The 20413-nt window shown below is 42.2% G+C and overlaps 2 protein-coding genes across 7 annotated transcripts in view; one reads left to right on the top strand and one right to left on the bottom strand.

Moving 5' to 3' along the window:
* Positions 1-2995, bottom strand: part of IL5RA (interleukin 5 receptor subunit alpha) — a 53617-nt gene extending 50622 nt beyond the window's left edge. Inside the window, exons 1-2 of the mRNA XM_060308642.1 lie at positions 2870-2995; positions 2236-2625 (exon numbers count right to left, since the gene is read on the bottom strand). Coding sequence (XP_060164625.1) covers positions 2236-2625; positions 2870-2995 — 516 coding nt within the window. The remainder of the gene's footprint in view (positions 1-2235; positions 2626-2869) is intronic.
* Positions 2300-19903, top strand: TRNT1 (tRNA nucleotidyl transferase 1). Of its 6 annotated transcripts, none has more exons than XM_030867774.2 (8): positions 2300-2338; positions 3425-3599; positions 9304-9497; positions 12487-12625; positions 16516-16642; positions 17892-18085; positions 18728-18981; positions 19175-19903. In XM_030867774.2, exons 2-8 carry the CDS (start codon positions 3452-3454, stop codon positions 19421-19423), a joined length of 1305 nt encoding a protein of 434 aa, XP_030723634.1. In that variant the 5' UTR covers positions 2300-2338; positions 3425-3451; the 3' UTR covers positions 19424-19903. The 6 variants fall into 6 exon arrangements, with proteins under 6 accessions (XP_030723634.1, XP_060164157.1, XP_060164160.1 ...); XM_060308174.1 differs by having other exon boundaries at positions 2331-2365; XM_060308177.1 differs by lacking the exon at positions 2300-2338 and adding an exon at positions 2339-2355.
* Positions 19904-20413: the final 510 nt, after the last annotated feature.

The following is a 20413-nucleotide window of genomic DNA, read 5'->3' as shown; positions in this document are numbered from 1 at the left end:
TTTCACCTCGTCTGCATCTATTGGGATGATCATATAGGTTTTATTTTTTAGCCTGTAATATGGTGATTGTTTTTGTTTGTTTGTTTGCGGTACGCAGGCCTCTCACTGTTGTGGCCTCTTCCGTTGCGGAGCACAGGCTCCGGATGCGCAGGCTCAGCGGCCATGGCTCACGGGCCCAGCCGCTCCGCGGCATGTGGGATCTTCCCGGACCGGGTCACGAACCCGCGTCCCCTGCTTCGGCAGGCGGACTCTCAACCACTGCGCCACCAGGGAAGCCCACATTGATTGGTTTTTAAATATTAAATCCACTTTGCATTCCTGGAATAAACCCAACTTGATCCAACTGGCTGGATTCAATTTGCTAAGATTTTATTAGAGGTATTTCTTTCTGTGTTCATGTGGATGTTGAACTGTAAATTCTTTTTTGGGTAATATCTATTTCAGTTTTGTTATCAGTGCTATGCTGGCCTCAGATGAGAGAAAGAGTATTCCCTCTATTTTCTGAACAAAAATTGTTCACAATTGGTGTTATTTCTTCCTTAAGTGGTTGATAAATTTGACCACTGAAACTATCTGGGCCCGGAATTATGGGAAGTTTGTTGAACAAAATTTGATTTCTTTAATAGTAAAGGGCTATTCAGATTTAAAAGTTTGATCCTGTTTCAGTTTTGATAAGTTGTATTTTTCGAAGAATTTGTCCATTTCATCTATAATATCAAATTGGTTGGCATACAGTTGTCCATAGTGTCTCCTATTATCCTGTTAATGTCCATATGTCTTCAGTGATGGGCTCTCTTTTTTTTTTTACTTGTGAGCGTGGTTCTTTTTTTTTAATTTAATTAATTAACTAATTTTTGTGTGTGTTGGGTCTTTGTTGTTGTGCGTGCGCTTTCTCTAGTTGCGGCGAGCGGGGGCTACTCTTCATTGCCGTGTGCGGGCTTCTCATTGCGGTGGCTTGTTTTATTGCAGAGCATGGGCTCTAGGCACGCACGGGCTCACTAGTTGTGGCTCGTGGGCTCTAGAGTGCAGGCTCAGCAGTTGTGGTGCATGGGCTTAGTTGTTCTACGGCATATGGGATCTTACCAGACCAGGGTTCAAACCCACGTCTCCTGCATTGGCAGGCAGATTCTTAACCACTGTGCCACCAGGGAAGTCCCCATTGATGGTCTCTTTTACATTAAATGCTCTCTGTATTTTTTTCTTGGCCAACTTAGTTAGGAGACGTATATATATATATATATTTTTTTTTCATTACTGTGTTAAGGAGTTGAATTGAATCAATGCTTTGTCTCTGAGTGGCAACTTGGAAGGCTAGTCATATGTGCCTCAAAATGGGACGCTTAATCCCTCTGAAGATAAGAGGTCTCATCAAGGGAAGCCACAGAAATACCATAGCATATGAATTTTTCTAGGACAGTTTTAGGGACATTAAAGTTAAAGCAAAAAGACTACACTTACAATATTAAAACGACATTACACGATGCAGATTTTAGTTATTTTTTAGGTTATTGGAAAACTTCTTAGAAGTTTCCCATGTTAAGAATTTAGGGCTGTCCTCCCACTCTTTGGCCACTTTCTTCATTCTTCTCTGCTCTCCGAAAAACGAAGGCACTGAATCAAATCCAAGTTCTTCACTCTACAGCTGCACAAGTTTCCAGACCGTGAAAGCCAACGGTTACAAACCTCAGATGGGAAAATTAAAATATGCCCAGTAATTTCAACGGACCGGAGGCTTTTAATTTAAAACGAACGTCTCTCGAACCCTCTGCCTAGGTCTTGTCTAGGTACGTGTATTTTAAAAAATGTGTTCTTACTCTTGGGCAGAGATAAGGTATAGAATAGTAACATGAGTCAAGTGCGAACCGGGGAGCAGGCAACAATAACAAGTTCACATTTACTGAGCACTTCGTCTTTAGTAGGGAATAACGTGACATTTAAGCCTGACAAGACCCTGAGAGAGGTTCTAGTGATAGTCTCATTTTACAAAGGAAGCCGGGGTCACTCGACCAAGGTCACACAGGTATGCAGTGCAGATGGGCGCCTAACTACCTCAGGGCCAGAGAGATGCGCGGTGAGACGTAATTAAAACAAGTGTACAGACCCTGGTCCTTCGGGTCGCCTAAGGAGCGACGACTGGCTGCTTTGCCCTGGGAGGAGCTGGGGAACCGCGCTCCAAGGAGCGGCTTCCGCGGGGAGGTGGAAGGGGCGGGGAGAGCCTGCGCGGGCCCCGCCCACGCCCTGCTGTGACTTCCCATTCGCCGTTGATCGGCGCGCGTCAGTGACGTCCCCTCGCCTGCCGCCGGGAAGTGCGCGCGGCGATGACGGCGTGGCGGGGCCGGTGAGCGGGCGCGCGGGGTATTTGCGGGTGCGCGCCGCTGGGAGGGGGAGCGGCGGCGACAACGCGAGGTGCCTGCGGGCTCTCGCGCGGGCCGGGTCTTGGGGAAGGCGGGTGCCGGGGGCAGTGAGAGGCTTCTTCCGCACTAGGGGACAGAGCCCGACGTGGAGGTCGCGGGGCCGCGTGTCCGCCACGTCTCGCTGACCGCGGGCTGCTTCATCGGGCTTCCCCTGGGCTCTTTCCCTTTCTCGCGGCCGGGCCCCTGAGGGTCTCCCATTTCTGTCCAGCACCTGTCGTGGGAGGGGCGGGGCACGCCGTTTCAGGGCCTGGGTACCCCCTCCCTGGGTTTTTCTGAGTTGAATCGGAGGTGGAAGGAAGCGCAGTGTTTGTGCTCCCCAGTGGTCTGGATGAGGGGAGCTCGCCCCCTGGTGGGAAGCGCCTTTGAAACCCGCTTTCCAAGTAAAGAAATGGTTCTTCTCTAGTGGTTTCCGTCGGGGGTCACTTGAGCTCTGTTGTTGCCTCACGGAGGCCCACCTTATGTGGAAAGCGGGGTGGGATGACGGAGGACGGAAGGCGGGGTGTGGATGGGTGGGATTCAGGAGACGTGATGCGAGGGGCGGATGGTGAATGAGGAAGAAGCCGGGAGCAAGGACCGGTCATGGGGGAATACCTTATTTTACAGTGCCTAGGAAATATTCCTGGGTCATAAGTCTCAGGTGCGTGTGGGCAAGTATGTGACCGTGACTTGTTCTGGAGGAGACCAAGTATTCCTGCACGTCTTTGAGTTACATTTTCTAGAGCCACTGTTCTTGGCAGCGCTCACGCGTTAAACCACCTCCCGGAAGAGCACCCTAACAGTAAAATACATACGCAGGTGTAGTATCAGTAGTATGCGCTTCATGAGTGCAAAACCGGATAACGACAAGCGTAGTTCCAGCTGTAATTCTCCCTCCCATTGTTGCTTTTTTCAGTCTCTCATCTGAACAGGAGATGAATGTCTCTCTCTGTTGATAAGTAAAATCACGGAATATCCCTTTGTTGTCCTTCACTTGGAAGTTTCGTTGTTGGGCATGCTTGCTTGTCTTGTAGATGTGTGGTTGGTGACTTTATCTCCAGATGCTGAGGTGCCTGGGTCCCTGGCGCAGGCAGTTGCTGAGCTGCAGCTGGAGTAGACTGTTCCTTCTGAAGCACTCTCTGTTTACAATGAAGTTGCAGTCTCCAGAGTTCCAGTCGCTTTTCACAGAAGGCTTGAAGAGTCTGACAGGTGAGAGATTAGGATGCCTCCTCTTGCTTTGGAAGCCTGTAAAAATGGAGAGGCAGAGGGTTAACGTTTTTTAGCCAACATTCGTGGTTTTTTGTTGTTGTTAAGCTAATGAAAGCAGGGTTTACCATGCATGGGTAATCGAAAACTATAGCCAAATCATGAGAAGAGGCAAATAATGATTGCAGTTAAAAAGCATGGCTTTTGGGCTTCCCTGGTGGCGCAGTGGTTGAGAGTCCGCCTGCCGAAGCAGGGGACGCGGGTTCGTGACCCGGTCCGGGAAGATCCCACATGCCGCGGAGCGGCTGGGCCTGTGAGCCATGGCCTCTGAGCCTGCGCGTCCGGAGCCTGTGCTCCGCAGCGGGAGAGGCCACAACAGAGAGAGGCCCGCGTACCGGAAAAAAACACAAAACCCAGGTACTTTATATGCATCACAGAATTGGGCCTACTAACTTAAGGAGTAGGTACTTTTTCTCTTGTTTTATAGTTGAAGAAACAGAGGCTTAGGAATGTGAAATGCTTTTCCAACGTTTTTATAGCTAATAAGTGGAGAGCTGGATTTTGAACTTGTACAGTCTTGGTTTGAGAACCCAGCTTGTAACCACTAAGCTATATTTCCACCCCAGGTATAAGTGCTTTGTGAAACAACTGAAGGTAGAAGGAAGTGGGAGTTACGTCCGTTTGTGCACATGCAGAACTTATCTGGAAGGAACACAGGAAACAACTTGAGCTAAGTGCCGGATTACAGCAGCTTCATCTTGCTTGCCGCAGTACTATCATTTCTTATGTTGGTTCTCAGTATTAGCTACTGTTGCAGTGCACACAGCTGCATTTCAAAGCCTATGGTATCTTAGTCACGCCTTCAGAAATATATTAAGGTGTATGGATGTAGAAACATGACCTTAACTGTTGGTTTGCCACCCTGGCTGTCCATTAGATTCACCTGGGGAGCTTTTTATAACATACAGGTGCTGGTGTCCCACTCCTGCCCTACTGAACTGGAATCGGAATCTCTAGGGAGCATGGGCATTTATAAATTTTGATAAAAACTCTCATGACCAGAAGGTGGAGGAACCATTGCTTTAAAATGACTTTCCTTGCATTAGCTTGTTGACAAAGCTACTTTCCTATTCTTGAAATAAGGTGATTTTTTTAGGTGTATGTCAGAGGTAAATGGTCCAGAACTTGTTGATTTTTATAGGTTCTTCATAGTCTTGAAGTGGAGGGCCTAAAGCAGATGCTTTGCTGTGATTTTTTTTTTTTGCGGTACACGGACCTCTCACTGTTGTGACCTCTCCCGTTGCGGAGCAACAGGCTCCAGATGCGCAGGCTCAGCAGCCATGGCTCACGGGCCCAGCCGCTCCGCGGCATGTGGGATCCTCCCGGACTGGGGCACGAACCCGTGTCCCCTGCATCAGCAGGCGGACTCTCAACCACTGCGCCACCAGGGAAGCCCGTGATTTTTAATTAGAGTGAAAAATGTTAGAGACTCACTGTCCCATAGAAGTGAGTCTCATATGCTACATAAACTTTTCTGGTAACCGCATTAAAAAAATAGAGAAATGGGTGAAATGAATTTTAGTAACTATTTTTAGTATATCAACTTATTTAATTCCGTATATCTAAGATACCATCATTTTAATGTCAAATATTTGTAAAAATTATGATTGAGATAATTCCTTCTCTTGCTTGTAAATCTTTGAAATCTGGTCCTTAGCACGCACAGACCGTCTTAATGCAGACTCGCCGCATTTCACAGTGCTCAGGAACCACGTGTGGCCACTGTTTGTATGGCTCATGTCTAGAAGCTTCAGCTTTGAGTTGGATTGTAGCTTGTTCTTTCTTTACATGCCTTTCCCAGCGCCCACTCTTCCCGTCTTCCATTGTAAGGGCCAAATGATTGGATGTAGGGAATTAACTCTTGGGGGCCTATCTCAGATCCTTCTGCATTTTTCTTTTGGAAACAAGGCTGTGGATATTGATTACTGTAGGTCCTTGAACATTTTTTATTTTAACAGTTGCATTTGGCTTACTAACCCTGACTTCAAGAGCTCAGTTTTCTCCACCTTGAGTGGTGAAGTCCTAAGGAAGTTAGAGACGGAATAGTATGGTAAGAGAGTGGTAGTATTTGCCCAGTGGTCTGGTCCTCGAAAGACTGGCAAATGGGAGCATGGGCATCTTCTAAGATTGCATTTTTCTAGGTTATAGTGGAACTGGTAAGAATGGAATCTTTTAGTGCAGTGCCCAATGGTTAGAAAATCAAGTAATTAGTTTTATTTGATCTTTGCTACGTTCTAAAGACTTGAGTATCCTGGTAAAATATAATGTTCTGAATGAAAACAATGCACAAAAACACACAAAGGAAAAAAAAGATGGCTGTGATGCTGTGCAGTTTCATACTGTACCAGTTCTTAAATCATGATAGCTGTTTTGCCAAATGTAAAATTAGTTCCCAGTGTGCAAGAATTTGGGAGATTAGGACAGTGTATTGTGCTCATACAGCGTTTTATAATGTCAGTTTATGTCATGTAATTTATGTTTCCTTTTGCTAAGGACAGCCATATAATACCAGTGGCATATAAAATTATTTCTTCATTGTATACGTGAGACTGAAGTTCCAAACCTAGTGCTTTTTGCTAAGTTACACGGTTAGTGGAGAAGCTGGGGTTGCTGGGAGATAGTGCTCCATGGTTAGCTATCCGCTGCTGCTTAGGTATGTGGTGTCACCAAGTCGCATTAACATTTGGGACAGTTGGAATAGCTGATCACTCTTGAAGTTTGGGAGTTCCTAGAAACGCTAAGGAACAGATAGCTTGTTTTCTGGTAGTAACAGTCGTGCTGTGTAGTGGTCGTTTTACTAACACTTCCTGCCCGCTCTCCATCCGTACGACCTCCAATACTCAAAACTCAAAATTGTAAAGTGAAGCAGTTAATGAAAATTTGACTAAAAATTAAAATAAAATTTCGAAGATAGAAGACAGTTACAAGTTTTCTGACAAATTAATGTCTTGGTCTTTTGGTTGCTCTTCAGACTGATTAATAATAGCTTGCTATCAGTTGTGGCAGCTGACACAAATTAAGACCATTTGGAATGATGAGATCCTGCATTTCATGAGTCTTAAGCTTGCATTTACAATTAAATTTAGTTGTATGAGGTGTTATGTTCACTTGAGTATGTATGTAGTTTACGAAGTTTGTTGGAATGTGGAATGTGTCCTTGTTTCTGTAAGATTGAAGATGTCAGTAACTGAGGGGAAAAAGGAGCCTCTTTAAGCTGGATAAGCCTTACTGTTTTGGGTCAATATAAAATCATGCCTTTCTTGCAGTTTCTATGACTGCTCTTTCACACAGGCACGTACATATGCCTTTATGTGCCATTCTCATTTATATCAAAATGTTAGGATTGTGAGAACTTTTGGACATAGTTATCCATTTCCATAGGGCTAATCAAAATGATGAATAGATTACTTCGAGTTCTGGAACATATTTTTTCTGTAATGTAGTTAATACACTGGGTGACTTTGAACTTACAATTTTATTTTAGTAGACGGAGCTTGAGAATCTCAAAACAGTGGTTATCTTTGTGTTCAGCCTTGACCTTCATCCTCTTAAAGTAGGTTCAAATGAAAGTAAAACTTGCCCATTTTTTGCATTCCAACAGTTTCTTATGTACTCTCTTAAGCTGAAGGACGAAAAGCTTTTTAAAAACTTTTCAGTGAAGCGATCCCTCTATTTTTCTTTTCGTTCTTTTTCTTAAGCTTGTGTATCACAGTTCAGTTCCATCATGAGCCAGTTTGGTATAAAGTTGAGTGAGATAGGTTTGCTACTCTGAGAAGTGGGGAGACAAAGACATAAACAGGTAATTTTAATGTAATTAAAGGTAGGCTGCTCTCCTAGCTTAGGTGGAATCCACTTTACTCCACCACGAGGAGAGACTTCCTAAACTGAATCGCAGGAGTTGAGGAAGGGTGAGCTGGGTCAGTGTGTGTTCCCCACTGTGTGACCAGTTAGTGGGTCATAAAGTCAACTTAGTGGTCATGGCCAGCATTAAAAAATAGAGGAAAAGAGATAAAGAATAGAATAGATTAGATTGCATGGTATGTATAGTAAGGGTAAGTACTATTTCATGAAACTCTTGTTTACCTTACCTAAGTCTCAGGAAAACTTTGGACTAACAGATGATTTTTTATATTTTAATTTAAGGGGCCATGGACCTCATTTTAAGGACTCATTGGTACTTGAATGGAAATGTGGAGTTAAAGGAGTTTGCACACTTCCTCTGGGAGGGGACTCACGGAAGTGGTAACCCTGTGGGAGAGCCTTTAGTTAAGGCAAGAAGGTAGAGGGAGGGAACCATTGTTATTTTTTAGCAGATCATTTTAGGGAGTCTGCAGAGGTCTGCAGCTGGAAGGCCTGGGAAGAACAGGCAGAGGAGGAGGATGACAAAGAGCACAGACTGGCGTGGGGACGGAGGATGACATTTTGAGCTGTGATTAGTGTTGCTAGAGCTCTGATGCCTTTAGCCGAACGCTCAGGTCAGCGCCCTCCTGCCAAAGGCCAGCAGGAGCACCCCTCGCCGAGATGGGGAGCCCTGACCATGGGGAACCTTGGGGCACCTTGGGGCCTCTGAGTAACAGGGGTGTAGAAAGGACGTCTTGTAGGATTTGAGCTTGAATCACGTGTTTTGGGGGCAAGTTGAAGAAGCGGGGCTTTGCTGTGCATCAGGTGGTGTCAGGAAGCAGGGGTTAACCTGTGATTGTCTTAATGATTCTTACCTGGAAGATGGGAAGCCTACATACACAGTGTGAGGCTAATGCTGACTGGGAACTAAGAGTATCACACGTATGAACTGTTACAGGGTGCTGTCTGGACAGTGTTTGTGTCTCATCTGTTCAGACATGATGACAGGTTGTCTTGATCCTGGTCACAGGGTGGCCTTGTCTGCTGTGGATGTTCTCTGCCATGGTTATGTCCACAGGAGGCCACCTGGGCCTCATTGTGCATGTCCAGCTCATAGCAACACCAAGGCGTGGGTGGTGGTGTCAGGCCGGGTCCTGGACGTCATGCTCACTGGATCCCTGTGGTGTCCCTTAGTCACATGGGTGGTTGTGGTGGACTCGGCCTTGTCCTCTGCCTGCTTTGGGTGTCCTGGACTCAGGTCCTCATGGTGGCCCCAGTGTCATATGGCTTCTCCATAGAAGAGCTCTGAGCTGGTTTCAGACATCAGATGTCGATTATTTCTTGAAGGGTTCTTAGCTATAACGTTTATTGTGTGTGGTGTGATCGACTAATGTTTGATGGCTTCCTGCATGAATATGTTGCCTCAGCACAATACACAGAAATATGTGCAGGAACACGTCACAATTCTAAAGTATGCACATAAATCCGGGGGGAGAGAGAGAGCGGAATTATTCACCTTACTTTTTAGTAGTAATTCAAATTTACATTGATGACCTTGAAGCACTGTGGAATTCTAAATTATCTTCCGAATTAACCTAAAAGAAATTCTGCACGTTCCCTGCTTCTCATGTTTGTTAGAGGCATTCCGCTGTAGGCAGGTCACTTCATTGCTGTGGGCCTTGATCTCCCAATTTTTATGTAAAAAGGCCGAGTTCAGTAATCTCTGCTGTCCCAAGTAGATGGGAAAACTGTACTTCTGCGCTTAAAAGAAACACATTGAAACAGAAAACGTTCTTTTTCACCTCAGAATTATTTGTCAAAGAAAATCATGAATTAAGAATAGCAGGAGGAGCAGTGAGGGATTTATTAAGCGGGGTAAAGCCGCAGGATGTGGATTTTGCTACCACTGCTACCCCTGCTCAAATGAAGGAGCTGTTTCAGTCGGTCGGCATTCGTATGATCAACAACAAAGGAGAAAAGCATGGGACGATCACTGCCAGGGTGAGTGAAAAGTTTGACAGGAACTGCATTGCCTTTTTTGGTAAGTTAAAGAATTGTTATAGATCATTTCTAGTTTTTAAAAAGCGAATAACAAAAAGCCTAGTTTAACAAAGAAAAGTCAGTCTCCTCTACCCTCTATTAAATCCTGCATCCTCCTTTGCTGAAGGCCCTTTTATTTTTATAGTAGTTACTTTTTCCCTCCACATTTCTAAAAAAGACCTTTCTACGCTCCAGTGTTTCATTTTTGTTGTACGTGGGCATCTCACCGTTGTGGCCTCTCTCGTTGCAGAGCATAGGCTCCGGACGTGCAGGCTCAGCGGCCATGGCTCACGGGCCCAGCCGCTCTGCGGCATGTGGGATCTTCCCAGACCGGGTCACAAACCCGTGTCCCCCGCATCGGCAGGTGGACTCTCAACCACTGCGCCACCAGGGAAGCCCCATTTTCGTTTTTAATTTCCAGTCTTGAGATGTTGCTTGTTGACTTCCTGCAGGGAAGGTGATTGAGCCTTCTTATCACACCCTTCTCAACAGCAAGCACATACGATGCTCCTTCCCTCATTTTCTCAGTACATATATGCCATAATTTTTGGTTAAATCAGTTCATAACTTGTTTATGGCTAGATCGTGCAGTGTGTTTCAACTACATTCCTCGTGTTCCATGCTTTGGGTTTTCCCTGCATTTAACGGCGTAGTTCTGTGACACAGCTCTCGTGTGCTGCTCATTCATTCATCCTGTGCTGTGCAGTTCCTCCCGGTGGCTTTCACCACGTCAAGTTTCAGTTCCTTTTTCTGGAGCCAGCTCACCAGCTGCAGTCTGTCTTCTCCCATCTGTGCGTCCTAGGCCGGCTCCCCACTCACGTCCTGGGATTTCCCCACACCAGATCTTGTGAGCTTCCTTGGCCTCTTACTTACCAGACCTCCTGGTTCCTGATCCCGTGGTAGTCTTTCCTGGATTATGCCCTCATCTTGGTAACCTGAGAGAGCTTTCCATGTGTGAAATGTTTTTATTTTACCTTCACACTGATCTGATAGTTTGGTTGGCTGTGGAATTCAAGGCTGGGAATTATTTTCAGGCAGAAATGTAAAAAAGGCTTTGTTTTTCTACCTTCCAGTGCTGCCACTGAGAAGTCTGAGCTCATTCGGATCTCTCCTTTGTTTGAGACCTGATTATTATTCTTCTTTTCCCCTCTTGGAAGCCTTTCTGATCTCTTTATCTCTGGTGTTTTTAATTTCAAGATGACGTGCCTTGGCTCAGATTTATTTTTTCATTCATTGTGTAGGGCTCTTAGGGCCCCCTTGTGTTCCCCTCATGATGTCATCCCCTTTGTTAAATGTCTCTCCCTTTGGAAAATCCCGTGATGTTGGACGTTGGACCATGGGGGCTCATCTCGTAGTTTTATCTTTTGTCTCTTGTTTTATATTCTCATTCGTTTTATTTTACTTTGAGATTGCCTTAACTTGATCATCCAGTTTTCCTATTGTATTGGCAACTTTTGCTGTCTTCTAAATTTTCAAGAGGTCTTTCTTACAGTATTTTTGAAAGCTTCCTGTTCTTGTTCAGATGCAGTATCTTCTCTTATTTCCCTTAGGGCATCAATTTTAGGTACTTCGACAATGTCTTTATTTCCTCTGAGCTTGTTCTGTCTTGCTGTTGGCTTTCCTTCGGTGTGGGTATTTTTCGGTCTCTCTTTATGTTTGGGTGATCTACCGTGTGCATAATGACCTGAGCACTTTACTGTAGTTCTGTGTGGGAAGCGTCAGCCAGTTAGCTATGGGACCACCGCTTTCAATATCAGGAGGACTTTTCATTAGGAGACGTCAGAGGAATCCTCCAGTGTTACCCAGGTTAGAATAAGCCTGCTTGTTAGCATTTTGAAAACCAAGCGGGGAAAGGGATAGGGGTTATGTTGGTTTTTCTTCATGTTATTTTCATTGTGGTGCATCACTCCCATGGTCACGTGTCTGGTGCCCCAAGTTCTGATTATTTTGGAGTCAGCCTTTCTGGTTAATCTCTGTTTCTCTGCTTGGGTGAGGGAGTCACTCTGGAGGTCTAATTTTTTTCTTTCATGGATTTTCAGCAGTCTTCATATTTCATACCCTTTTCTTTCGGATAACTTGTGCCTCAAATTCCTGATTCTGGAATTCTGTAGTGAGAACTAGTTTGTTTGTAGAGAAGAATATGCATGAGGTTGAGAGGAATTCTAGAACAGACTTTTACTGATCATTAATGACTTTCAGTTCCTAATGAAGAGATTCCGAACTGCTTGGCATGTAGCGACCTTTGCTGTCTTCCCCTACATGCTGATATGCTATTTGTGCAGTGTGCTTTCTCTTACACGTATCCCTCTTCCTCTCCATTGTGCCTTTGGTCATCTTTTTCTCTTCATCTGAATGTTCTTCTTCCCACATCTGCATGTACATATCCTACTTATTTTTCAAAGCTAAGACCACATGTCCCTCTAACATGAGGCTACCCACCTTTTCCCAGCTGGAGGTAATCTCTCTTCCCGAGATATATGTGGCACTGTATTTTAACCTCATTGATGATTACCAGTAAAGGAGCTGCAGGGTGTGGTACCTGTATTTCTTCCTCTGTCAGTCCTTCAGTCAGTGGTATATATTCTGTAAATTGATATTCAGCTCTTTGCAAACTGGAGCTGTTAAAAAATATTTCAAAGAGTAGTCTGGTTTGAAATTGAAGAACCAGAATATACTGTTTTTGAGGGCTCTTCCCTTCTGCCACATGATTTGTCAGACATGCCATTTTTATATGTCAGAGTCATCTTTTTTAATTAAGATGGGTTTATTATTTCTTAAAAATATTCTTTGGATCTATCTTTGAATACTGTGGGTGTCTTCCTGTCTCAAGGTATATGTGCACTAGTTGACTGTAAAAAGAAAGAAGATACCTGTCAGGACTAACATGTTATTTTCAATTCATCCAGTGATACTAAAAACAAATTTTAAAAAAACATACATTTACTTCCAGCTTCATGAAGAAAATTTTGAAATAACTACACTACGGATTGACGTTGCCACTGATGGAAGACATGCTGAGGTCGAATTCACAACTGACTGGCAGAAAGATGCTGAACGCAGAGATCTCACTATAAATTCTATGTTTTTAGGTAATATATGTAGATAATGTTTTAATTCAGTCCAAATGCCTTCTTTTTGAGTGAAACCTGCATCCTGGAAACGTTCCCCAGCGTGAGGGGTTGCATTAGTTCCTTCTAAGAGACAGCCTATTGGTTAAAGACGGCCCTGGAGCCGAGATCCCTGGGTTCCTCGGACTCCATCATTCTCTCGCTGTAAAATGAGGAAGGTGATATTAGCTTCCTTTGCAGGGTTGTTGTGAGGATTAAAGGAGTTGGTCATGGCGAATCCCTGGCACAGTGCCTGGCACCTTATTAATCGCATCTAAGAATGTTAGGTTTCGGGCCAGAAACGTGCACACAGACACACACACGCTGTGCCCCGGTTCCTCTGTCTTTCCTGTGCGCACATTCCACCCCTTCCTCTCTGCTGGTGCCGGTGGTGCACTTGGTCAGTGACTTCACCTCTTCCGTTGCCTGTTGCTCCGTGTGCCGAGCACCACTTCAGTCTTCTATAGCACTGCGTTTCAGGAACTGTCTGTACTCCGTCAGAGATGGCGTGTGAGAGGGAACCTATGTATCATCTCAGCTTAACTTATTCATGAAAGGAGTGAGAATCATAATGGGAGTAGATGTGAATTAGGTTAGTGTTTTGGTGCACAATTGAAGCATTATTTTTTGTCCTTTAAATTTTAGACAAGCTCTTTAGGTTTAAATCTCTGGATTAGAAAAGAGAGACGGAGCATCCACTCTTCGTAACCTACTTTGGGGAACGGTAACTGTGAAAGGATGAAGCAGTGGGTTCCACTTTCGTGGGATGGGGAAGGGGGCTGTAGGCCCAGATGGGATCTCTTGCTAATTACATTAATGCCAAATAACATTTCTAGAGCACTTACTCGGTTCGAGGCGCATCAGTGCTCACTTGATATACTTTAGCTCATTTAATTCTCAGAAAAGTTCCATAAAGTGGGTATTAAACTCATTCGACAGATGAGGAAACAGACTCAGAGATGTTAAGTACTTGAGCTCAAGTCATGGAGAGCCTTGATTGGTTTCCGAAGCCTGGGTGATTTATGACCAAAGGCAGCCCAGCTGGAGGCATGCTTTCTCTCCATTAGGGGGTGGAACTCCAGGTGTTAATTTTCTTCTTACATCAGTTTTATTTAAACTGCTCCAACTAGTGCAGTGTATGAAAAATCTTACAACTAGCTTCTCATATGCAGACAGAACTAAAAGAAACTAATAGTCTTTTTCAAGATACTATTTTATAAAAACTGTTCTTATTGGTACTACTGTTTTCTAACATTTGCTGAACCCTCATAATGTGCCAGCCACTGTTCTAAGCCCATCACATAAATGTAATCTTCCCACCAACCCTATGAGTAGTTCCTGGTATTTAACTCACGATAATTTGCTCAAAGTCCTGCAGCTGGTAAATTGGAGAATTAGGATTCCAACGTAAGCAGCCTGGCTCCAGAGGTCACATCCTTAACCACCACATTATGCTCAGCAACACAGCTTTATTTCTCATTTTTATTCATCATTTTTTTAAAGGGTATTCAGAGCAAAACAAAGTACACACTGATGTATACTCAGTAATCCTTACCTTTAGCCCACTTTCCCATCCAGACTTTTCAAGCCTTATCAGATAAAGCATTCCTGGTTCTGGGGGTGAGGGTTACTTTGCTTTTCAAACCCTTATTTTCTGTTTTGTCACACTATGTTTTTTTCCTCCAAATTTGATCTTCCCTTCACTGAAAAAGATCTTATTATTTCCACATTCCCCAGGAAGTTGAGTGTCTTCATTAAGAGAAGTAACATGACATTAAGAGAAGTAACATGAAGAGACAGATATATACCACATTTATGTTCTACTTTGTAATCGTTATCTTTGTCTCTTTACGTAGTTTTTTGTTTGTTTTCATTTCCTGCTATATCTTTCTGAATCTGGAGCCTTATAAATTGGCTCTAAGTGTCAAAATGCCACATCAACCAAAAGAGCTTGGCAAGTATTAAGCCTGAGTTTACCAGTGTCTTTGCATTTGGGATAATCAAAGAGCACTCAGGTTCAAGAGAATTAAAATGACAAGTGGTTATTTTTTGTAGTAGTGGCAGTGCTTCCTTTCTGTGATGCCACGAGGTGAAGTCTCTCTTAGGCTCACAGAGCTCCCCGTTTGGGTGGTTGAATGGTACCTGTGTCTTTGCTCGAAGTGTTTCTCTTTTTCCTCCTTAGTTCTCAGGGTGACCATCTGTCTCAGTTTGCCTGGGACTGAACTAATTCCTGAGACCTGCGATTTTCGGTTTTAAAATCAGCAAGGTCCTGGGATAACTGGGATGAATTGATCACTTTATTCATACCTGAGGTTTTATGCACTTTATATTAAAATTGTTAGGTTTTTTTCATTTTGTTCAACATGTGAGAGAGCATATCGTGGTAGAAATTGGTTTACAACATTTTGAACGGATATTAGGTTCACATGGTTCAAAATTCGCAAAGTTTAAAAGGCTGCATGGTGAAGGGTCACCATCAGATTTACTGTCCCCTTGCTGACAGTGTAATAAGACTTGGATCCTTGCCAAGCTGATACAAAGCTGAAAAATGGTGTCTCATAAACTTGGATTTCTTATGACTAAGGTTGAAAATCTTCATTTTTAAAGAGGCTTTTTGTATTTCCTTGTATATATTTTTAGCTCATTTTTCCATTTATGTGGTCTTTTTCTATTTAAGAGCTTTCTGTAGATTATCAAAATTAGCCATTTGTCTCTATGATACAGACTGAAATGTGTTTTTCCCAGTATGTCATCTGTCTAATGCTTTGCATTGTGATGTTTTTTTGCTATGCAGCCATATCTGATGTTTTATGTAATTGGATTTATTAATTTCTTTGAAGGCTCTGGTGTTGTGTTTTGTTGTTTCTTCTTGGTAATTATATTTTACCAATAGGGACAACGAAAGGTCATCCCTATTTCAGTATTATAAAATTGTTTCCTATGGTTTATTATTTATTACTTTTAGTACTTAGTTTCTCCAGAGAGTTTTTACTACTGTGTATTGTTTCCGGATTATTTTGGCAGTTCTTGTTTATTTTCCATTACTCACTTGAAAATCAGCTTGTTTGATGTTGTCTCAGCCCACTTCATACCGGCATAGGTCTTGTTTAGTTTATTGAGTGTATTTAATTGCTGGTGTAAATGCAGCCTTTTATTCCATTATATCTTCCATTTGATACTGGATATAGATGAATGCTATTCATGTCTGTATTTCAACCTTGTAAGTCTTCACTTTGCTTAGTTTTTACTGTTTGTGATAGTTTTTAGCTCATTTCCTTAAGTTTTCCAATTTTTTTCTCAGTTCCTTTTAATTTTTTGAATTGAGGTAGTAATTGAAATACAACGTTAGTTTAAGTATACAATATGATTTGCTACTTGTATATATTAAGAAATGATCACCACAAAAAGTCTAGTTAACACCATACATAGTTACAGAATTTTCTTCCCCTTGTGATGAGAACGTTTAAGGTCTTCTATCTTATATGGAATACAGTATTGTTACCTATAGTCACCATGCTGTGCATTACCTCCTCAGAACTTATTTACTTTATAGCTAGGAGTTTGCACCTCTTGACTCTCTTCACCCACTGCACCGGCCCTTGGCCTCAGCCTCTGGCAACCGCCAGTCTGTTCTCTATCTGTGAACTTGTTTTTTTTAAGATTCTATATAAAAATGAGGTCATACGGTATTTGTCTTTCTCTGTCTGGTTTATTTCACTTAGCATAATGCCCTCGAGATCCATCCATGTTGTCACAAATGGCAAGATTTCATTCTTTTTTATGGCTGAGTAATATTCCATTGTATATGTGCCATTGTTTTCCAGTTCTTATTTGTTAATAGTGATTTTTCTTCCCTCTTTTCTAATGAATAGGTTTCGATGGTACTTTATTTGACTATTTTAATGGTTATGAAGATTTAAAAAATAAGAAAGTTAGATTTGTTGGACAAGCTAAACAGAGGATACAAGAAGATTATCTTCGAATTTTAAGATATTTCAGGTAAGGATTTTTATAAATTACATTAATGATACAGTTTTGAATATTATTACCAGAGCACAGTTCTGATCATGTGAAAGGCACAGCAGGTTACTGTACACAGTGGTGACATCCCAAATGCCTGTCTCCAAGAGACAGGATACTGTGACTCATGATACTTAGATACTTCATCTTTTCATTGTGCAAAGCAGTTATTTGCTCCTTTCTGTGATGATCTTTTAAATAATTCAGCTTTAAAAAGGTCTTTTTTCTTTTTGATTATTTTCTGCACCAGTCATTCATTACACAGATATGAGGGCTTATCACAAGCCAACCCTTGTGCTAGGTGCTTTGAACAGAGTAGTGAGTCAGAGTATGCCTTCATACGGCTTACTGTTTTAGGTGGTCATGGGAAATCTGTCCGAAGAATTGGGAAGGTATGAAATGCATTTGGGTGGTCTTGTGGGTAGCAATGCTTTTTCAACTCTGAACTCTAACATTTAAGTAAACTACTGTAACTGGCTAATTTATGTCTACTGATATTAATTTTTCACTGGTTGGGATCACTCAGAATATTCTTTGAGAGAGTCTACGTATTTTGTCAATAAATGCTATCCCTGTAGACTTCAGTGTTTGCAAACCGTCTCTCTTTACAAATAATAGGACAGAGACAGGCACAGCCATAGCCATTTAATCATTTAATTTAGATCACTAATGAACGAATTTTGAAGATATGAGTGGTAAAAACAGGTATACTTTAATGCTTCCAGTTCTGAGAGTCCATGAAATACACTCCCTTGTCTGCAGCGAGATTTGTTTTATTTGAAGCTCTTAATTAAAAGTATTGATGTGTACAGACAGGCAGCCTTTGTGGGATTAAGACTCCTCCAGCGTGGCATTTCAAGTCTTGTTTTAGTGCCTGGAGAAGACTGCTCTGGTTTATGCATCCAGTGTCAGTACCAATTCAGAGACCTCTTTTGATGGCCATTCTAACGTTTCAGTCAGTGATGTGAAAGTGCAGTGAGGAGGGGGTCTGGTTCTTGCTGACTTTAAGAAGGTTACTTATACTTTATTGGACCTCAGGTTTTCTCATGTGAGAAGAGAAAGAAGGTGAACTGACCAAGATGGTTGTTAAGGTTCCTCCTAGACCTAATACTTCTCTGTTGTTTCTGAGTAAATAGATGTCTGCAATAGTACTGGTAAAATGACAAGCAGATTTTTCTGGTGAAACACTGGCATAGAGGTAGTACACTCTGAGACTTTTGCTTTGTAGGTTTTATGGGAAAATTGTAGATACACCTGGTGACCACGATCCTGAGACTTTGGAAGCAATTGCAGAAAATGCAAAAGGCCTGGCTGGAATATCAGGAGAGAGGATTTGGGTGGAACTAAAAAAAATTCTTACTAGTAACCACGTAAATCATTTGATTCACCTCATCTATGATCTTGATGTGGCTCCTTACATAGGTGAGTCCAACTGAAAAAGTTTGCCTTTTTGGCCATGAAACACATCTAGTTTAAAAATTTCGTAAGAAAAAAAATGTTAAACAATTCTAAAAGGAAAAATGGAGTATTTTAAAAGATGGTAAACTTTGAGGTCAGGAGTAGGACAGTTTTTTCACAGGTAGGGGACAGCTCAGATACAGCACATTGTGGTGGAACAAAGTGGCCTCTGGAGTCAGTCCATCCTGGGTTTCAGTGAGGCTTTGCCACTTACCAGCTTTGTGACTTGCCTTATCTCCTTACGTGTTAGTTTCTGAATCTAACAGAGGGGTATGAAAGTGATGGCATCTGTCTAATGGAAGGGCTGAGAGCTTCCAGGAGCTTTAATACATGTACAGCACGGAGAAGACCTGCCTTATACATGGAAATAGTTCAGTAGGTTTAAAATTAATATTCAGAAGCAACAGCGAGGTTTTGCGATGTGGGAGAGGCCAGCAACAGTGTACCAGTGGTTCATCTGTAAGATGGAGCAGCACACTGGACCCATAGTGAGCCCTGGGGCCAGGGCACTTCTGCAAACGGAAACAGTGTTTGCTTAAGATATGAATTTATTTTATTAAATTTATCCTTTCTAAAACTGGGTTAAAAATGCTTCTGTCCCTACAGGCTTACCTGCTAGTGCAAGTTTAGAAGAATTTAACAAAGTCAGTAAAAATGTTGAAGGTTTTTCCCCAAAGCCAATGACTCTCTTGACCTCACTGTTCAAAGTACAGGATGATGTCACAAAATTGGATCTGAGGCTGAAGATTTCAAAAGAAGAGAAGAATCTTGGTTTATTTATAGTTAAAAACAGGAAAGATTTAATTAAAGCAACAGATAGTTCAGAACCTTTGAAACCCTATCAAGACTTCATTATAGATGTAAGTATGTTCTGGGCTTGGTCAGAATATAAATCATCTTTGCTAATTGTGGAACACATTTATTAATACTAAGACCCACAAAGTATTATGTGAATTCCTTTCATTTTAAATGAAAAATTTCACATTGAGCATTTATTTAAATTTTAGGATAAGATCATTAGCAAGTGTGGTAATGTTTGACTTTGGCCCTTAGTCTAGAGACTCCGATGCAACTGCTCGTGTGTGTGAACTCCTCAAGTACCAAGGAGAGCACGGTCTTCTGAAGGAAATGCAGCAGTGGTCCATTCCTCCATTTCCTGTAAGTGGCCATGACATCAGAAAAGTGGGCATTTCTTCCGGAAAAGAAATTGGGGTTCTCTTACAGCAGTTGAGAGAACAGTGGAAGAAAAGTGGTTACCAAATGGAAAAAGATGAACTGCTAAGTTACATAAAGAAGACCTAAATTTGATGAGAGCTGGCTACTAAAAAAGCAGAAACATTCTGGTAAGACTAGTTTTTTCCCGTCCCCCCTTAGTGAGATTGAAGAGACTGGAATAAAAGCCAGCTTAGAGGATCTCTTCAGAAGAGTAAAGGTCTTATTTTGTGAAATATAATTGTATTTCAGGCATTAAAGGAAAGTCTACCTCCTCTTAATCTGATTTATATCACTGAACCTTGTAATTCTTTTGGAATAGTTCCTACTGAGGAAAAAAAGGAGTTGGCTTCGCTTAATCTGTCTAGGTTTTTTTTTAAAAAGCGGGTTTTTTTGGTTTGTTTTTGCATAGGGCAGTACTAAGACTAATCCTAACACGTGGTAACTAACTGTCTTGAAAAAGGTGTTTCTTAGTATTTGCAATGGAAATACCTGGTTCAGTCTTCTACAACAATTGTGTATGATAAGTGTCGGCTTTTATCTGAATTCCAGAATAAACTTGTGCTTGAAGATAGCTGACAAATTTGCGTATATAAAATGTGAAGATCAGATGTGTCCCAGGTGGCCGTCATTCCTACACTCAGGACTTGTTCTAGGGAGCTCTACTTTAGTATGTAGTTGATACGTTTCTCTGCCATGATGAACAATTTCCGTAACTTCCTGCTAAGCCGGGAAAGATTAGCTTGAGGGTTAGTCTTGAGGAATTGGAAGATAAATGTGGGTATCTATATATGTGTGTATATGTGTGTGTGTGTGTGTGTGTGTATATGACAGGTGCCATATACATAGTGACAGTACTCCTGTCGCTTTAAAGTAAAATAAAGGTTATGGCCTTTTGCTCTTTAAAGAAAGATCTGAGGCTAGATGCTTGCCAGTGGGTGAAGAGGTGTATGGCACAAAGTATTGTTCATTCTGACATTTTATGATTTTCCTTTCTGTGTAGCCAGTCAGAGCATCTTTGTGCGCTACTGGTAAATAGCAATTTTGGACCTTGATAAAACAGTTTTGAAAAGCATATTT

The sequence above is a fragment of the Globicephala melas genome, chromosome 11, assembly GCF_963455315.2.
Source record: "Globicephala melas chromosome 11, mGloMel1.2, whole genome shotgun sequence".
NCBI classification, from domain to species: domain Eukaryota; kingdom Metazoa; phylum Chordata; class Mammalia; order Artiodactyla; family Delphinidae; genus Globicephala; species Globicephala melas.
The sequence above is the reverse complement of the archived record's forward strand: the minus strand, read 5'-3'. Positions and strand labels throughout refer to the sequence as shown.

Excerpts from the sequence above, each read along its gene's own strand:
- TRNT1 (XM_030867774.2), top strand. The coding sequence starts at position 3,452 with ATGCTGAGGTGCCTGGGTCCCTGGCGCAGGCAGTTGCTGAGCTGCAGC. Across the intron at positions 18,086-18,727 it reads TGATGTGGCTCCTTACATAG|GCTTACCTGCTAGTGCAAGT; the intron begins GTGAGTCCAACT and ends CTGTCCCTACAG. Across the intron at positions 18,982-19,174 it reads ATCAAGACTTCATTATAGAT|TCTAGAGACTCCGATGCAAC; the intron begins GTAAGTATGTTC and ends TTTGGCCCTTAG.